General features: G+C 40.4%; 1 protein-coding gene across 2 annotated transcripts in view; it reads left to right on the top strand.

Annotated features, from left to right (window-relative positions):
- dapp1 (dual adaptor of phosphotyrosine and 3-phosphoinositides) overlaps positions 1-19,147 on the top strand; it is a 46,970-nt gene that overhangs the window by 19,387 nt on the left and 8,436 nt on the right. The window contains exons 5-7 of one of the 2 annotated variants that reach the window (XM_034159721.1): positions 11,986-12,033; positions 12,155-12,217; positions 14,661-14,746. In XM_034159721.1, coding sequence (XP_034015612.1) covers positions 11,986-12,033; positions 12,155-12,217; positions 14,661-14,746 — 197 coding nt within the window. The remainder of the gene's footprint in view (positions 1-11,985; positions 12,034-12,154; positions 12,218-14,660; positions 14,747-19,147) is intronic. The other variant, XM_034159722.1, reaches the window with a different exon arrangement.

Below are 19,147 nucleotides of genomic sequence, written 5' to 3'. Positions count from 1 at the left end.
TCTTGGAGGTGATATTTACTAATGTTTCATACTGATGCTGTGACTCTTGGGGGTGATTTTTACTGATGTTTCATTCTGACACTGACTCTTGGGGGTGATTTTTACTGATGTTTCATACTGACGCAGATACTCTTGATGGTGATTTTTGCTGATGTTTCATACTGACACTGTGACTCTTGGAAGTGATTTTTGCTGATGTTTCATACTGACACTGTGACTCTTGGTGATTTTTACTGATGTTTCATACTGACGCTGTGATTCTTGGGGGTGATTTTACTGATGTTTCATGTTTCATACTGACGCAGATACTCTTGGTGATTTTTGCTGATGTTTCATACTGACACTGTGACTCTTAGAGGTGATTTTTGCTGATGTTTCATACTGACACTGTGACTCTTAGAGGTGATTTTTGCTGATGTTTCATACTGACGCTGTGACTCTTGGGGGTGATTTTTGCTGATGTTTCATACTGACACTGTGACTCTTGGAGGTGATTTTTACTGATGTTTCATACTGACGCTGTGACTCTTGGAGGTGATTTTTACTGATGTTTCATACTGACGCTGTGACTCTTGGGGGTGATTTTTACTAATGTTTCATACTGACGCTGTGATTCTTGGAGGTGATTTTTACTGATGTTTCATGTTTCATACTGACGCAGATACTCTTGATGATTTTTGCTGATGTTTCATACTGATGCTGTGACTCTTGGAGGTGATTTTTACTAATGTTTCATACTGATGCTGTGACTCTTGGAGGTGATTTTTACTGATGTTTCATTCTGACACTGTGACTCTTGGGGGTGATATTTACTAATGTTTCATACTGATGCTGTGACTCTTGGGGGTGATTTTTACTGATGTTTCATTCTGACACTGACTCTTGGGGGTGATTTTTACTGATGTTTCATACTGACGCAGATACTCTTGATGGTGATTTTTGCTGATGTTTCATACTGACACTGTGACTCTTGGAAGTGATTTTTGCTGATGTTTCATACTGACACTGTGACTCTTGGTGATTTTTACTGATGTTTCATACTGACGCTGTGATTCTTGGGGGTGATTTTTACTGATGTTTCATGTTTCATACTGACGCAGATACTCTTGGTGATTTTTGCTGATGTTTCATACTGACACTGTGACTCTTAGAGGTGATTTTTGCTGATGTTTCATACTGACACTGTGACTCTTAGAGGTGATTTTTGCTGATGTTTCATACTGACGCTGTGACTCTTGGGGGTGATTTTTGCTGATGTTTCATACTGACACTGTGACTCTTGGAGGTGATTTTTACTGATGTTTCATACTGACGCTGTGACTCTTGGAGGTGATTTTTACTGATGTTTCATACTGACGCTGTGACTCTTGGGGGTGATTTTTACTAATGTTTCATACTGACACTGTGATTCTTGGAGGTGATTTTTACTGATGTTTCATGTTTCATACTGACGCAGATACTCTTGATGATTTTTGCTGATGTTTCATACTGATGCTGTGACTCTTGGAGGTGATTTTTACTAATGTTTCATACTGATGCTGTGACTCTTGGAGGTGATTTTTACTGATGTTTCATTCTGACACTGTGACTCTTGGGGGTGATTTTTACTGATGTTTCATTCTGACACTGACTCTTGGGGGTGATTTTTACTGATGTTTCATACTGACACTGTGACTCTTAGAGGTGATTTTTGCTGATGTTTCATACTGACGCTGTGACTCTTGGGGGTGATTTTTGCTGATGTTTCATACTGACACTGTGACTCTTGGAGGTGATTTTTACTGATGTTTCATACTGACGCTGTGACTCTTGGAGGTGATTTTTACTGATGTTTCATTACTGACGCTGTGACTCTTGGGGGTGATTTTTACTAATGTTTCATACTGACGCTGTGATTCTTGGAGGTGATTTTTACTGATGTTTCATGTTTCATACTGACGCAGATACTCTTGATGATTTTTGCTGATGTTTCATACTGATGCTGTGACTCTTGGAGGTGATTTTTACTAATGTTTCATACTGATGCTGTGACTCTTGGAGGTGATTTTTACTGATGTTTCATTCTGACACTGTGACTCTTGGGGGTGATTTTTACTGATGTTTCATTCTGACACTGACTCTTGGGGGTGATTTTTACTGATGTTTCATACTGACGCTGTGACTCGGGGGTGATTTTTACTGATGTTTCATACTGACGCTGTGACTCTTGGGGGTGATTTTTGCTGATGTTTCATACTGACGCAGATACTCTTGATGGTGATTTTTGCTGATGTTTCATACTGACACTGTGACTCTTGGAAGTGATTTTTGCTGATGTTTCATACTGACACTGTGACTCTTGGAAGTGATTTTTGCTGATGTTTCATACTGACACTGTGACTCTTGGAAGTGATTTTTACTGATGTTTCATACTGACGCTGTAACTCTTGGGGGTGATTTTTGCTGATGTTTCATACTGACGCAGATACTCTTGATGGTGATTTTTGCTGATGTTTCATACTGACACTGTGACTCTTGGAAGTGATTTTTGCTGATGTTTCATACTGACACTGTGACTCTTGGAAGTGATTTTTGCTGATGTTTCATACTGACGCTGTGATTCTTGGAGGTGATTTTTACTGATGTTTCATGTTTCATACTGACGCAGATACTCTTGATGGTGATTTTTGCTGATGTTTCATACTGACGCAGATACTCTTGATGGTGATTTTTGCTGATGTTTCATACTGACGCAGATACTCTTGATGGTGATTTTTGCTGATGTTTCATACTGACACTGTGACTCTTGGAAGTGATTTTTGCTGATGTTTCATACTGACGCTGTGATTCTTGGAGGTGATTTTACTGATGTTTCATGTTTCATACTGACGCAGATACTCTTGATGATTTTTACTGATGTTTCATTCTGACACTGACTCTTGGGGGGTGATTTTTTACTGATGTTTCATTCTGACACTGACTCTTGGGGGTGATTTTTACTGATGTTTCATACTGACGCTGTGACTCGGGGGTGATTTTTACTGATGTTTCATACTGACGCTGTGACTCTTGGGGGTGATTTTTGCTGATGTTTCATACTGACGCAGATACTCTTGATGGTGATTTTTGCTGATGTTTCATACTGACATTGTGACTCTTGGAAGTGATTTTTGCTGATGTTTCATACTGACACTGTGACTCTTGTTGGTGATTTTTACTGATGTTTCATACTGATGCTGTGATTCTTGGGGGTGATTTTACTACATTTCATACTGACGCTGTGATTCTTGGGGGTGATTTTACTAACATTTCATACTGACGCTGTGATTCTTGGAGGTGATTTTTTACTGATGTTTCATGTTTCATACTGACGCAGATACTCTGTGGTGATTTTGCTGATGTTACATACTGGACACTGTGACTCTTAGAGGTGATTTTTGCTGATGTTTCATACTGACGCTGTGACTCTTAGAGGTGATTTTTGCTGATGTTTCATACTGACACTGTGACTCTTAGAGGTGATTTTTTGCTGATGTTTCATACTGACACTGTGACTCTTAGAGGTGATTTTTGCTGATGTTTCATACTGACACTGACTCTTAGAGGTGATTTTTGCTGATGTTTCATACTGACACTGTGACTCTTAGAGGTGATTTTTGCTGATGTTTCATACTGACGCTGTGACTCGGGGGTGATTTTTACTGATGTTTCATACTGACGCTGTGACTCGGGGGTGATTTTTACTGATGTTTCATACTGACGCTGTGACTCGGGTGTGATTTTTACTGATGTTTCATACTGACACTGTGACTCTTGGAGGTGATTTTTACTGATGTTTCATACTGACGCTGTGACTCGGGGGTGATTTTTACTGATGTTTCATACTGACGCAGATACTCTTGATGGTGATTTTTGCTGATGTTTCATACTGACGCAGATACTCTTGATGGTGATTTTTGCTGATGTTTCATACTGACGCAGATACTCTTGATGGTGATTTTTGCTGATGTTTCATACTGACGCAGATACTCTTGGAAGTGATTTTTGCTGATGTTTCATACTGACGCTGTGATTCTTGGAGGTGATTTTTACTGATGTTTCATGTTTCATACTGACGCAGATACTCTTGATGATTTTTACTGATGTTTCATTCTGACACTGTGACTCTTGGGGGTGATTTTTACTGATGTTTCATTCTGACACTGACTCTTGGGGGTGATTTTTACTGATGTTTCATACTGACGCTGTGACTCGGGGGTGATTTTTACTGATGTTTCATACTGACGCTGTGACTCTTGGGGGTGATTTTTGCTGATGTTTCATACTGACACTGTGACTCTTGTTGGTGATTTTTACTGATGTTTCATACTGACGCTGTGATTCTTGGGGGTGATTTTTACTAACATTTCATACTGACGCTGTGATTCTTGGGGGTGATTTTTACTAACATTTCATACTGACGCTGTGATTCTTGGAGGTGATTTTTACTGATGTTTCATGTTTCATACTGACGCAGATACTCTTGGTGATTTTTGCTGATGTTACATACTGACACTGTGACTCTTAGAGGTGATTTTGCTGATGTTTCATACTGACGCTGTGACTCTTAGAGGTGATTTTTGCTGATGTTTCATACTGACACTGTGACTCTTAGAGGTGATTTTTGCTGATGTTTCATACTGACGCTGTGACTCTTAGAGGTGATTTTTGCTGATGTTTCATACTGACACTGTGACTCTTAGAGGTGATTTTTGCTGATGTTTCATACTGACACTGTGACTCTTAGAGGTGATTTTTGCTGATGTTTCATACTGACACTGTGACTCTTAGAGGTGATTTTTGCTGATGTTTCATACTGACACTGACTCTTAGAGGTGATTTTTGCTGATGTTTCATACTGACACTGTGACTCTTACAGGTGATTTTTACTGATGTTTCATACTGACGCTGTGACTCGGGGGTGATTTTTACTGATGTTTCATACTGACGCTGTGACTCGGGGGTGATTTTTACTGATGTTTCATACTGACGCTGTGACTCGGGGGTGATTTTTACTGATGTTTCATACTGACACTGTGACTCGGGGGTGATTTTTACTGATGTTTCATACTGACACTGTGACTCTTAGAGGTGATTTTTGCTGATGTTTCATACTGACGCTGTGACTCGGGGGTGATTTTTACTGATGTTTCATACTGACACTGTGACTCTTGGAGGTGATTTTTGCTGATGTTTCATACTGACGCTGTGACTCGGGGGTGATTTTTACTGATGTTTCATACTGACACTGTGACTCTTGGAGGTGATTTTTACTGATGTTTCATACTGATGTGACTCTTAGAAGTGATTCTGATGATTTGTCAGGTCTACGAGGTGCAATCAAAAAGTATTCCAACTTTGGCTGTGGAAAATCTAATTACTCACCTGGGGGTGTGAAATCCTAATCCCCTTTGAAGTTCTCCACACACTTTTGGGATGTTGTCCAGCTGGGCTGTCACATTCTACATGATGTCTTCTGACGACTCCATTTGAGTCCCTCTTAGTGTCATTTTGATCACAGAGAGGGGAGGGAAACAGAGGGAGGAGCCATGTCAGGAGAGTTGGGAAACCTGGTGAATCATATTAGTGTATGACTGAGATTTGGTCTCTGTGTTGCACCTCTGAACCCGTGTCTCATCACCAGTTTCTTCATTCCCCTGTTTCTCCTTCCTCTTGCAGTTCCTCTTTCCCTCATTCCCTTGTTTTTCTATACTCCTGTAATTCCTTGTGCTCTTGTTTTTTTGATCCTCCAGTTTGATGTTATGAAACATCAGCAAGACTTGGGGGGTGATTTTGGAAATTTGGATTTTGGAAATGGCGTCTCACTAATTTGGAAGATCTTCACTTGGCCTGGAAAAAGAGTCTGTTGCTCTATAGAAGAGCCCTCCGTAAAGCTAGGACATCTTTCTACTCATCACTAGTTGAAGAAAATGAGAGCAACCCCAGGTTTCTTTTCAGCACTGTAGCCAGGCTGACAAAGAGTCAGAGCTCTATTGGGCTGAATATTCCATTAACTTTAACTAGTAATGACATCATGACTTTCTTTGCTAACAAAATTTTAACTATTAGAGAAAAAATTACTAATAACCATCCCAAAGACATATCGTTATCTTTGGCTGCTTTCAGTGATGCCGGTATTTGGTTGGACTCTTTCTCTCCGATTGTTCTGTCTGAGTTATTTTCATTGGTTACTTCATCCAAACCATCAACATGTTTATTAGACCCCATTCCTACCAGGCTGCTCAAGGAAGCCCTACCATTATTTAATGCTTCGATCTTAAATATGATCAATCTGTCTTTGTTAGTTGGCTATGTACCACAGGCTTTTAAGGTGGCAGTAATTGAACCATTACTTAAAAAGCCATCGCTTCACCCAGCTATCTTGGCTAGTTATGGGCCAATCTCCAACCTTCCTTTTCTCTCAAAGATTCTTGAAGGGGTAGTTGTAGATGTAGATAGTTGGCTGATCATCTGCAGAGGAATGGTCTATTTGAAGAGTTTCAGTCGGGTTTTAGAATTCATCATAGTACAGAGACAGCATTAGTGAAGGTTACAAATGATCTTCTTATGGCCTCGGACGGTGGACTCATCTCTGTGCTTGTTCTGTTAGACCTCAGTGCTGCTTTTGATACTGTTGACCATAAAATTTTATTACAGAGATTAGAGCATGCCATAGGTATTAAAGGCACTGCGCTGCGGTGGTTTGAATCATATTTGTCTAATAGATTGCAATTTGTTCATGTAAATGGGGAATCTTCTTCACAGACTGAAGTTAGTTATGGAGTTCCACAGGGTTCTGTGCTAGGACCAATTTTGTTCACTTTGTACATGCTTCCCTTAGGCAGTATTATTGGACGGTATTGCTTAGGTTTTCATTGTTGCGCAGATGATACCCAGCTTTATCTATCCATGAAGCCAGAGGACACACACCAATTAGCTAAACTGCAGGATTGTCTTACAGACATAAAGACATGGATGACCTCTAATTTCCTGCTTTTAAACTCAGATAAATCTGAAGTTATTGTACTTGGCCCCACAAATCTTGGAAACATGGTGTCTAGCCAGATCCTTGCTCTGGATGGCATTACCCTGACCTCTAGTGGTACTGTGGGAAATCTTGGAGTCATTTTTGATCAGGATATGTCATTCAAAGCGCATATTAGACAAGTATGTAGGACTGCTTTTTTGCATTTACGCAATATCTCTAGAATCAGAAGGGTCTTGTCTCAGAGTGATGCTGAAAAACTAATTCATGCATTTATTTCCTCTGGGCTGGACTATTGTAATTCATTGTTGTCAGGTTGTCCTAGAAGTTCCCTAGAGAGCCTTCGGTTGGTTCGGAATGCTGCAGCTAGAGTACTGACGGGGACTGGAAGGAGAGAGCATATCTCACCCATATTGGCCTCTCTTCATTGGCTTCCTATTAATTCTAGAATAGAATTTGGAATTCTTCTTCTTACTTATAGGGTTTTGAATGATCAGGTCCCATCTTATCTTGGGGACCTCGTAGTACCATATCGCCCCAATAGAGCGCTTCGCTCTCAGACTGCGGGCTTACTTGTGGTTCCTAGGGTTTGTGGGAGTGGAGTGGGAGGCAGAGCCTTCAGCTTTCAGGCTCCTCTCCTGTGGAACCAGCTCCCAGTTCAGATCGGGGAGACAGACACCCTCTCTGCTTTTGAGATTGGGCTTGGAACTTTCCTTTTTGCTGAGGCTTATGGTTAGGGCTGGATCAGGTGACCCTGAACCATCCCTTAGTTATGCTGCTATAGACGTAGACTGCTGGGGGGTTCCCATGATGCATTGTTTCTTTCTCTTTTTGCTCTGTATGCACCACTCTGCATTTGATCATTGGTGATCGATCTCTGCTCCCCTCCACAGCATGTCTTTTTCCTGGTTCTCTCCCTCAGCTCCAACCAGTCCCAGCAGAAGACTGCCCCTCCCTGAGCCTGGTTCTGCTGGAGGTTTCTTCCTGTTGAAAGGGAGTTTTTCCTTCCCACTGTCGCCAAGTGCTTGCTCACAGGGGGTCGTTTTGACCGTTGGGGTTTTACATAATTATTGTATGGCCTTGCCTTACAATATAAAGCGCCTTGGGGCAACTGTTTGTTGTGATTTGGCGCTATATAAAAAAATTGATTGATTGATTTTTACTAATGTTTCATACTGACACTGTGATTCTTGGAGGTGATTTTTACTAACTTTTCATACTGACGCTGTGATTCTTGGTGGTGATTTTTACTGATGTTTCATGTTTCATACTGACGCAGATACTCGATGATTTTTGCTGATGTTTCATACTGACGCTGTGACTCTTGGAGGTGATTTTTACTAATGTTTCATACTGATGCTGTGACTCTTGGGGGTGATTTTTACTGATGTTTCATTTTGACACTGACTCTTGGGGGTGATTTTTACTGATGTTTCATACTGACGCAGATACTCTTGGAAGTGATTTTTGCTGATGTTTCATACTGACACTGTGACTCTTGGAAGTGATTTTTGCTGATGTTTCATACTGACACTGTGACTCTTGGTGATTTTTACTGATGTTTCATACTGACGCTGTGATTCTTGGGGGTGATTTTTACTGATGTTTCATGTTTCATACTGACGCAGCTACTCTTGGTGATTTTTGCTGATGTTTCATACTGACACTGTGACTCTTAGAGGTGATTTTTGCTGATGTTTCATACTGACACTGTGACTCTTAGAGGTGATTTTTGCTGATGTTTCATACTGACGCTGTGACTCTTGGGGGTGATTTTTGCTGATGTTTCATACTGACACTGTGACTCTTGGAGGTGATTTTTACTGATGTTTCATACTGACGCTGTGACTCTTGGAGGTGATTTTTACTGATGTTTCATGTTTCATACTGACGCAGATACTCTTGATGATTTTTGCTGATGTTTCATACTGACGCTGTGACTCTTGGAGGTGATTTTTACTAATGTTTCATACTGATGCTGTGACTCTTGGAGGTGATTTTTACTGATGTTTCATTCTGACACTGTGACTCGGGGGTGATTTTTACTGATGTTTCATTCTGACACTGACTCTTGGGGGTGATTTTTACTGATGTTTCATACTGACGCTGTGACTCGGGGGTGATTTTTACTGATGTTTCATACTGACGCTGTGACTCTTGGGGGTGATTTTTGCTGATGTTTCATACTGACGCTGTGACTCTTGGGGGTGATTTTTGCAGATGTTTCATACTGACGCTGTGACTCTTGGGGGTGATTTTTACTGATGTTTCATTCTGGTGCTGTGATTCTTGTTGGTGATTTTTACTGATGTTTCATACTGACACTGTGACTCTTGGGGGTGATTTTTGCTGATGTTTCATACTGACGCTGTGACTCTTGGGGGTGATTTTTACTAATGTTTCATACTGACACTGTGACTCTTGGAAGTGATTTTTGCTGATGTTTCATACTGACACTGTGACTCTTGGTGATTTTTACTGATGTTTCATACTGACGCTGTGATTCTTGGGGGTGATTTTTACTAACATTTCACACTGACGCTGTGATTCTTGGAGGTGATTTTTACTGATGTTTCATGTTTCATACTGACGCAGATACTCTTGGTGATTTTTGCTGATGTTACATACTGACACTGTGACTCTTAGAGGTGATTGTTGCTGATGTTTCATACTGACGCTGTGACTCTTAGAGGTGATTTTGCTGATGTTTCATACTGACACTGTGACTCTTAGAGGTGATTTTTGCTGATGTTTCATACTGACACTGTGACTCTTGTTGGTGATTTTTACTGATGTTTCATACTGACGCTGTGATTCTTGGGGGTGATTTTTACTAACATTTCATACTGATGCTGTGATTCTTGGAGGTGATTTTTACTGATGTTTCATGTTTCATACTGACGCAGATACTCTTGGTGATTTTTGCTGATGTTACATACTGACACTGTGACTCTTAGAGGTGATTTTTGCTGATGTTTCATACTGACGCTGTGACTCTTGGAGGTGATTTTTACTGATGTTTCATACTGACGCTGTGACTCGGGGGTGATTTTTACTGATGTTTCATACTGACACTGTGACTCTTAGAGGTGATTTTTACTGATGTTTCATACTGACGCTGTGACTCGGGGGTGATTTTTACTGATGTTTCATACTGACACTGTGACTCTTGTAGGTGATTTTTACTGATGTTTCATACTGACACTGTGACTCTTGTAGGTGATTTTTACTGATGTTTCATACTGACACTGTGACTCTTAGAGGTGATTTTTACTGATGTTTCATACTGACACTGTGACTCTTAGAGGTGATTTTTACTGATGTTTCATACTGACACTGTGACTCTTACAGGTGATTTTTACTGATGTTTCATACTGACGCTGTGACTCGGGGGTGATTTTTACTGATGTTTCATACTGACGCTGTGACTCGGGGGTGATTTTTACTGATGTTTCATACTGACGCTGTGACTCGGGGGTGATTTTTACTGATGTTTCATACTGACACTGTGACTCTTGGAGGTGATTTTTACTGATGTTTCATACTGACGCTGTGACTCGGGGGTGATTTTTACTGATGTTTCATACTGACGCTGTGACTCGGGGGTGATTTTTACTGATGTTTCATACTGACACTGTGACTCTTGGAGGTGATTTTTACTGATGTTTCATACTGACACTGTGACTCTTAGAGGTGATTTTTACTGATGTTTCATACTGACACTGTGACTCTTAGAGGTGATTTTTACTGATGTTTCATACTGACGCTGTGACTCGGGGGTGATTTTTACTGATGTTTCATACTGACACTGTGACTCTTGGAGGTGATTTTTACTGATGTTTCATACTGATGTTGTGACTCTTAGAAGTGATTCTGATGATTTGTCAGGTCTACGAGGTGCAATCAAAAAGTATTCCAACTTTGGCTGTGGAAAATCTAATTACTCACCTGGGGGTGTGAAATCCTAATCCCCTTTGAAGTTCTCCACACACTTTTGGGATGTTGTCCAGTTGGGCTGTCACATTCTACATGATGTCTTCTGACGACTCCATTTGAGTTCCTCTTAGTGTCATTTTGATCACAGAGGGGGGAGGGAAACAGAGGGAGGAGCCATGTCAGGAGAGTTGGGAAACCTGGTGAATCATATTAGTGTATGACTGAGATTTGGTCTCTGTGTTGCACCTCTGAACCCGTGTCTCATCACCAGTGATGATGGTGTTCAGAAAGTTGGTATGAATTTCACAGACACTCTGCATAGGCCCAAATCCTCCATCAACTCACAACATACTGAACCTGAGCTTATCCGCACATCGTCCCCACGTTCTTGGATGGTGATGTGATGGTCATCCATGACCAAAGTCCATATTCTGTTTCGTCTTGTGGAAGGCCTACCAGATCGTGCGTCACTCTCCATTTGATGTGCACCCAGTTTTAAAGCAGTTATGCTGCGCTTTTATTTGTGTTCTGCTCATGACATCATCATCAAAATCCTGCTGAATCTCTTGAATGGTTTCCTCTTGAGTATCATGAAGCCTTTGGGAACATTTGATTCAGTACTTTTGCTCAAGTCGCTCCGTCATGTTCGCAAATGAGAATCTAGCGGCTGATCAGTACACGTGTTCACTTTGAGGCTGACCGCTGGCGACTGAAGGGCTCCGCAGGCAGGATAAAGTTCACACATGTGCATGAAGGTTCATTACACACCTCCAACTAACGACAACTCTCACACTTCGTTTGTTTCTGTGGGACACATAAGCTTGGATACTTTTTGGATGCACCCCATTCGTTTCTGACTGAAACAGCTGCGAGTCACCTTGAAACGTTTGGAAGAAATCACTTTGAACTGAGTGTCCGTGGACTTTGCTGGTTCAGCACAGGCTCAGTTGACGTGGTGGAAGTTGAAGATGCTCCGCCTCCTCGTTCTTCACTTTGTGGAAGAATCTTCTTTATTTAATATTTGTGTACAATTTTTGTCATTGCAGTTGGGGACAAAGGAAGGATATCTGGTGAAACAAGGAGCAATAGTGAAGGTACAAATCCAAACTTGACTGACATCCACGAGGCGACACCAGCAGCATGTTCCTGCTTCTTACACCACACTGGATTTTGTGATTCCAGCAAAGTGTCTCACAGGTCTTCATGTCTTCACAGAACTGGAAACAGCGCTGGTTCACTCTCAACAGATACGAACTGAAATACTTCAAGGACAAAACGGTGGGTGTCATTCTCATGTCTGTCTCTGAATGTCTGTCTGTGAATGTCTGTCTCCTAGTGTCTGTGTCAGTGTAGTTTAATATTGATCATAGTGATGTAGTTTAATATTGATCACTCATGTATTTTAATATTGATCACACGGGTGTAGTTTCATATTGATCATAGTGATGCAATTTAAAATTGATCACACAATGTAGTTTAATATTGATCACAGTGATGTAGTTTAATATTGATCACTCATGTATTTTAATATTGATCGCACTGATGTAGTGTAATCTTGATTGTAGTGATGTAGTTTAATATTGATTGCACTGATGATTTCTTTGCTAATAAAATTTTAACTATTAGAGAAAAAATTACTCATAACCATCCCAAAGACGTATCGTTATCTTTGGCTGCTTTCAGTGATGCCGGTATTTGGTTAGACTCTTTCTCTCCGATTGTTCTGTCTGAGTTATTTTCATTAGTTACTTCATCCAAACCATCAACATGTTTATTAGACCCCATTCCTACCAGGCTGCTCAAGGAAGCCCTACCATTATTTAATGCTTCGATCTTAAATATGATCAATCTATCTTTGTTAGTTGGCTATGTACCACAGGCTTTTAAGGTGGCAGTAATTAAACCATTACTTAAAAAGCCATCACTTGACCCAGCTATCTTAGCTAATTAAGGGCCAATCTCCAACCTTCCTTTTCTCTCAAAAATTCTTGAAAGGGTAGTTGTAAAACAGCTAACTGATCATCTGCAGAGGAATGGTCTATTTGAAGAGTTTCAGTCAGGTTTTAGAATTCATCATAGTACAGAAACAGCATTAGTGAAGGTTACAAATGATCTTCTTATGGCCTCGGACAGTGGACTCATCTCTGTGCTTGTTCTGTTAGACCTCAGTGCTGCTTTTGATACTGTTGACCATAAAATTTATTACAGAGATTAGAGCATGTCATAGGTATTAAAGGCACTGCGCTGCGGTGGTTTGAATCATATTTGTCTAATAGATTACAATTTGTTCATGTAAATGGGGAATCTTCTTCACAGACTAAAGTTAATTATGGAGTTCCACAAGGTTCTGTGCTAGGACCAATTTTATTCACTTTATACATGTTTCCCTTAGGCAGTATTATTAGACAGCATTGCTTAAATTTTCATTGTTACGCAGATGATACCCAGCTTTATCTATCCATGAAGCCAGAGGACACACACCAATTAGCTAAACTGCAGGATTGTCTTACAGACATAAAGACACACAGGGGGTCGTTTTGACCGTTGGGGTTTTTCTGTAATTATTGTATGGCTTTGCCTTGCAATATAAAGCGCCTTGGGGCAACTGTTTGTTGTGATTTGGCGCTATATAAATAAAATTGATTTGATTTGATGTAGTGTAATCTTGATTGTAGTGATGTAGTTTAATATTGATAACAGTGATGTAGTTTAATATTGATCGCACTGATGCTGTTTTATATTTAACGCACTGATGCAGTTTACTATTGATCATAGTGATGTAGTTTAATATTGATTGCACTGATGTAGAGTAATCTTGAGCGTAGTGATGTAGTTTAATATTGATAACAGTGATGTAGTTTAATATTGATCGCACTGATGTAGTGTAATATTGATCGCAGTGATGTAGTGTAATATTGATCGCACTGATGCACTTTAATATTGATCGCACTGATGCAGTTTTATATTTAACGCACTGATGCAGTTTAATATTGATCATACTGATGTAATTTAATATTGATCACACAGGTGTAGTTTCATATTGATCATAGTGATGCAATTTAATATTAATCGCACTGATGTAGTTTAACATTGATCGCACTGATGTAGTGTAATCTTGATCGCACTGATGTAGTCTAATATTGATAACAGTGATGTAGTTTAATATTGATCGCACTGATGTCTTTTAACATTGATTGTATTGATGTGGTTTGACATCAGATTGTCTCCTGGCTTGTCGTTGTGCTTCTCTTTGCTTGTTTCGGGTTCTGGCCTTGCTGGATCAGAGATCTCATCCCCCACTCATCAACACTCTGGTCACTTGACCCGGTTTAGTCTGTCCATCGTTCTCTTCAGGTTCCTTCCCCGTCTGTCGCGGCACGTTATTGATTGCTTCTTTCAGAAGATGTTGTTGCTTCTTTGGACTCGTGGTCTTGGTTTTGGTGATTGTAGGACCCATCATCATTGCTGTGCTAAGTTCTATTATTTATATTGTTGCTGTTTTTCTGACAGAAACCACGTTTTTTTTGTCGGTGGGATCTGGTTCAGGTCAAACAGTGAATCAGGACATGAGGATGGCAGCCTGACATCACAGCCTGTGAAACTCTGAGAGACTAAACCATCACACGTTGTGTGTTTGCTGATACGTCTTCATACTCTGATTTCACTCCATCGGACGAACGGGCCTGATGTCCTCTGAGTCGTTGTCTCTTGTTTGTTGCAGTGTGATGAGCCGCTTCGTACCCTGGATCTGAGAGAGTGTTCTGCAGTCCAGTTTGACTACTCTCAGGACAGAGTCAACTGTTTCTGGTGAGCTTTTCATCGCGCGAGTAACAGTTGTTTTCAGTGACAAGAAATATCCAATCCTGTGTCGATTAAAAACTAAATGACATCCAATATGTCCAACTGTCAGGTTTGTTGTATGACGCAGAGACATCAGCCCTCTGAAGACTTCCATTCTAAAAGTTAGACAGACTAATGCATCATGTCTTAATGCAAAAGAATTTACCAAGATTTCAAACAATGAACGATTACTACGACTATCTTTAACATTGAGCAAATGTCTTAAAATTCATAACTTTGTCAATGAAGATCACATTTCTTTCATATTTGAGAGTGAGGTGCAGACTGACACTCACTATCGGTTGACAAAGTTTGATTTAGATCTGATCCAGATCACAGATGTTGTGGCCTTTTAAATTTAACATTAAAGACCCCATTTAATGCATATTTTACATTATATCTTAATCAAACGTGCCCCAGTCACACTCATATTTGAAAGTGAGGTGCAAACTGACACTATCACCTGACAAAGTTTGATCTTGATCTGATCCGGATTGTGGATTTTGTGGACATTTGAATTTAATCTTGAAAAGCTCATTTTAATCAATCAATCAATCAATCAATCAATCAATCAGTCAATCAGTACTTTGTAATTGTCATAATATCACAGTTATAAATAACGAGAAATCATTTAGAGCAACTTATTACTGACATAGAAGTATTTTTAGTGTACATTTTGTATTATATTGCAATCAAAAGTGCCTCAGTCACTCTCATTTTTCTGTTCTGGATTTACCCGCACCACCAAAATTGGATGGAGGTTCCAATTTTGTGCCTGTTCCACTCATCAGCTGGAAACCAAGTGCCAAAAGGCAATGACAGTTCCATTAATGGAACTGAGGTGGACAATGTGAACTACTACAAGTACCTGGGTGTCCACACAGACAACAAACTACACTGGACTGTAAATACAGATGCTGTGTATAAGAAAGGTCAGAGCCCACTGGACGTCCTCAGGAGGCTCAGATCTTTCAATGTCTGCAGAAATATGGTGCAGATGCTTTGTCACTCAGTGGTCTCCAGCGTCATCTTCTACGTTGTAGTGTGGTGGAGCAGCAGGCTGAAGGCAGCAGACATGAACAAACTCAACAAGCTCATCATGAGAGCTGGCTCTGTCCTGGGGGTGGAGCTGGAGTCTGTGGTGGAGGTGTCAGAGAGGACGATGCAGAGGAAACTGCTCACCAACCTGGGCAGCACCTCCCACCCCCTGCATGCCACACTGATGTCCTGTCAGAGCACCTTCAGCCACAGACTGAGACCACCAAGGTGCACCACAGAACACCACAGGAGGCCCCTCCTACCTGTGGCAATCAGGCTGTATAACTCCTCCCACGTCTGCACAATGAACACTAATGATCAGATTTATTCAGAGTTATGTGCAGTATTGTCAAACATCTTGTGCAAATGCCTTCCACCCATTTTGCATAAATGTGTTGTACTTATTGTATTGTATGTAAAAGACTGATTTCTAGTTAATAATAACACTTTCTGTAATTGTGTATTTAACTAACCATTGGTTACTGTTTACTGTTTTTGCACACTGGAAAATTAATTTTGATCTGGATAAATAAAGTTGATCTGTATATTTACCCATCTACTCTGGATACTTTCAAACAAATCAACATTTTACAAGTATTTTTACATATTTAGACAATAAAAATAAGGTTAATGAAAAAACTAAAATGAAAGTCCAAATACAGATGGACAGACATGCATCAGTGCAGTAAAACAGAATTATCAGAGGAAAAGCTCGTCCTTCACTTTGTTCACTTCTCTATTTTCTACTCGCACTTCTCCTTTCTGGTCAATCGTCAAATTTTATGACCACGAGGGCAAACACAAGTCATCTGCTTTCTTCATCTTCTTTGTTTTATATGTGTTACTTTCATATTTGGGTGATTCTTTAACTACGGGCACTATTGGCCTTGTAAATGTAATTTCCACCACACCATTGCCTTACAATATAAAGCGCCTTGGGGCAACTGTTTGTTGTGATTTGGTGCTATATACATGTGCTCTGATGTCACTGTTTATCTCCATAGAAACTACACAAACAATCTTTCATACAAACTGTTTAGGGACATTACAGTGTTGTGGTGGAAATTACAGCAATAGTGTGGGACAACTACATTTTGTTTAAAAAAAAAAATCACAACAGTTGTATGACATTGAATACCCCAATTATGTTTTGATTATTTTACTGATATTTTATTCAAAGATATTTTAAAACATGAGAAAAAAATGTTTCTTTACCATTCATTTTTATCATTGAAGATCAAAAGTCTAGGTGTGGGACAAGCACAAAACGGCAATATTTGCATATAATGATGCTGAAAAAAGGTGAAAAAGTCATCATAGACTATTAGAACAAATTTCTTAACACACTTTCATTGTAAAGATAACTATAAAAGTGTGAAATTTCCCCTTTTTTCTGTTTTTCATATAATATGATCAAAGGACATAATAAGTGCCCATAGTCTAAGAATCACCCACTTATAAGTAGTGCAGGATAGTTTTGTCCTGATGTGTATGCGCGGTGCAGGATAGTTTTGTCCTGATGTGGACGCGCGGTGCAGGATAGTTTTGTCCTGATGTGGACGCGCTGTGCAGGATAGTTTTGTCCTGATGTGGATGCGCGGTGCAGGATGGCTTTTGTTGATGTGGACACACGGTGTAGGATGGTTTTTGCTGATGTGGACACGGTGTTGGATGGTTTTTGCTGATGTGGACACGGTGTAGGATGGTTTTTGCTGATGTGGACACGGTGCAGGATGGTTTTTGCTGATGTGGACATGGTGTAGGATGGTTTTTGTTGATGTGGACACACGGTGTAGGATAGTTTTTGTTGATGTGGACACACGGTGTAGGATGGTTTTTGCTGATGTGGACACACGGTGTAGGATGGTTTTTGCTGATGTGGACATGGTGTAGGATGGTTTTTGTTGATGTGGACACACGGTGTAGGATAGTTTTTGTTGATGTGGACACACGGTGTAGGATAGTTTTTGTTGATGTGGACACACGGTGTAGGATAGTTTTTGTTGATGTGGACACACGGTGTAGGATGGTTTTTGCTGATGTGGACACGGTGTAGGATGGTTTTTGCTGATGTGGATACGGTGTAGGATGGTTTTTGTTGATGTGGACACACGGTGTAGGATGGTTTTTGCTGATGTGGACACGGTGTAGGATAGTTTTTGTTGATGTGGACACACGGTGTAGGATGGTTTTTGTTGATGTGGACACATGGTGTAGGATGGTTTTTGCTGATGTGGACACGGTGTAGGATAGTTTTTGTTGATGTGGACACACGGTGTAGGATGGTTTTTGCTGATGTGGACACGGTGTAGGATGGTTTTTGTTGATGTGGACACACGGTGTAGGATAGTTTTTGTTGATGTGGACACACGGTGATTACAATTACAATAGATTATCTAATAGATTACAATTTGTTCATGTAAATCAAATCAAAATCAAATCAATTTTATTTATATAGCGCCAAATCACAGCAAACAGTTGCCCCAAGGCGCTTTATATTGTAAGGCAAGGCCATACAATAATTATGTAAAACCCCAACGGTCAAAACGACCCCCTGTGAGCAAGCACTTGGCTACAGTGGGAAGGAAAAACTCCCTTTTAACAGGAAGAAACCTCCAGCAGAACCAGGCTCAGGGAGGGGTAGTCTTCTGCTGGGACTGGTTGGGGCTGAGGGAGAGAATCAGGAAAAAGACATGCTGTGGAAGACAGCAGAGATCAATCACTAATGATTAAATGCAGAGTGGTGCATACAGAGCAAAAAGAGAAAGAAACACTCAGTGCATCATGGGAACCCCCCAGCAGTCTAAGTCTATAGCAGCATAACTAAGGGACGGTTCAGGGTCACCTGATCCAGCCCTAACTATAAGCTTTAGCAAAAAGGAAAGTTTTAAGCCTAATCTTAAAAGTAGAGAGGGTGTCTGTCTCCCTAATCTGAATTGGGAGCTGGTTCCACAGGAGAGGAGCCTGAAAGCTGAAGGCTCTGCCTCCCATTCTACTCTTACAAACCCTAGGAACTACAAGTAAGCCTGCAGTCTGAGAGCGAAGCGCTCTATTGGGGTGATATGGTACTACGAGGTCCCTAAGATAAGATGGGACCTGATTATTCAAAACCTTATAAGTAAGAAGAAGAATTTTAAATTCTATTCTAGAATTAACAGGAAGCCAATGAAGAGAGGCCAATATGGGTGAGATATGCTCTCTCCTTCTAGTCCCCGTTAGTACTCTAGCTGCAGCATTTTGAATTAACTGAAGGCTTTTCAGGGAACTTTCAAGCAATCAATCAATTTTTTTTATATGGATTTTAATTATGGAGTTCCTAGCACAGAACCT

This window comes from Thalassophryne amazonica, chromosome 19 (assembly GCF_902500255.1).
Source record: "Thalassophryne amazonica chromosome 19, fThaAma1.1, whole genome shotgun sequence".
In the NCBI taxonomy this organism is placed as follows: Eukaryota; Metazoa; Chordata; class Actinopteri; order Batrachoidiformes; family Batrachoididae; genus Thalassophryne; species Thalassophryne amazonica.
Note: the sequence above shows the minus strand (reverse complement) of the source record. Positions and strands in the feature narration are given on the sequence as shown.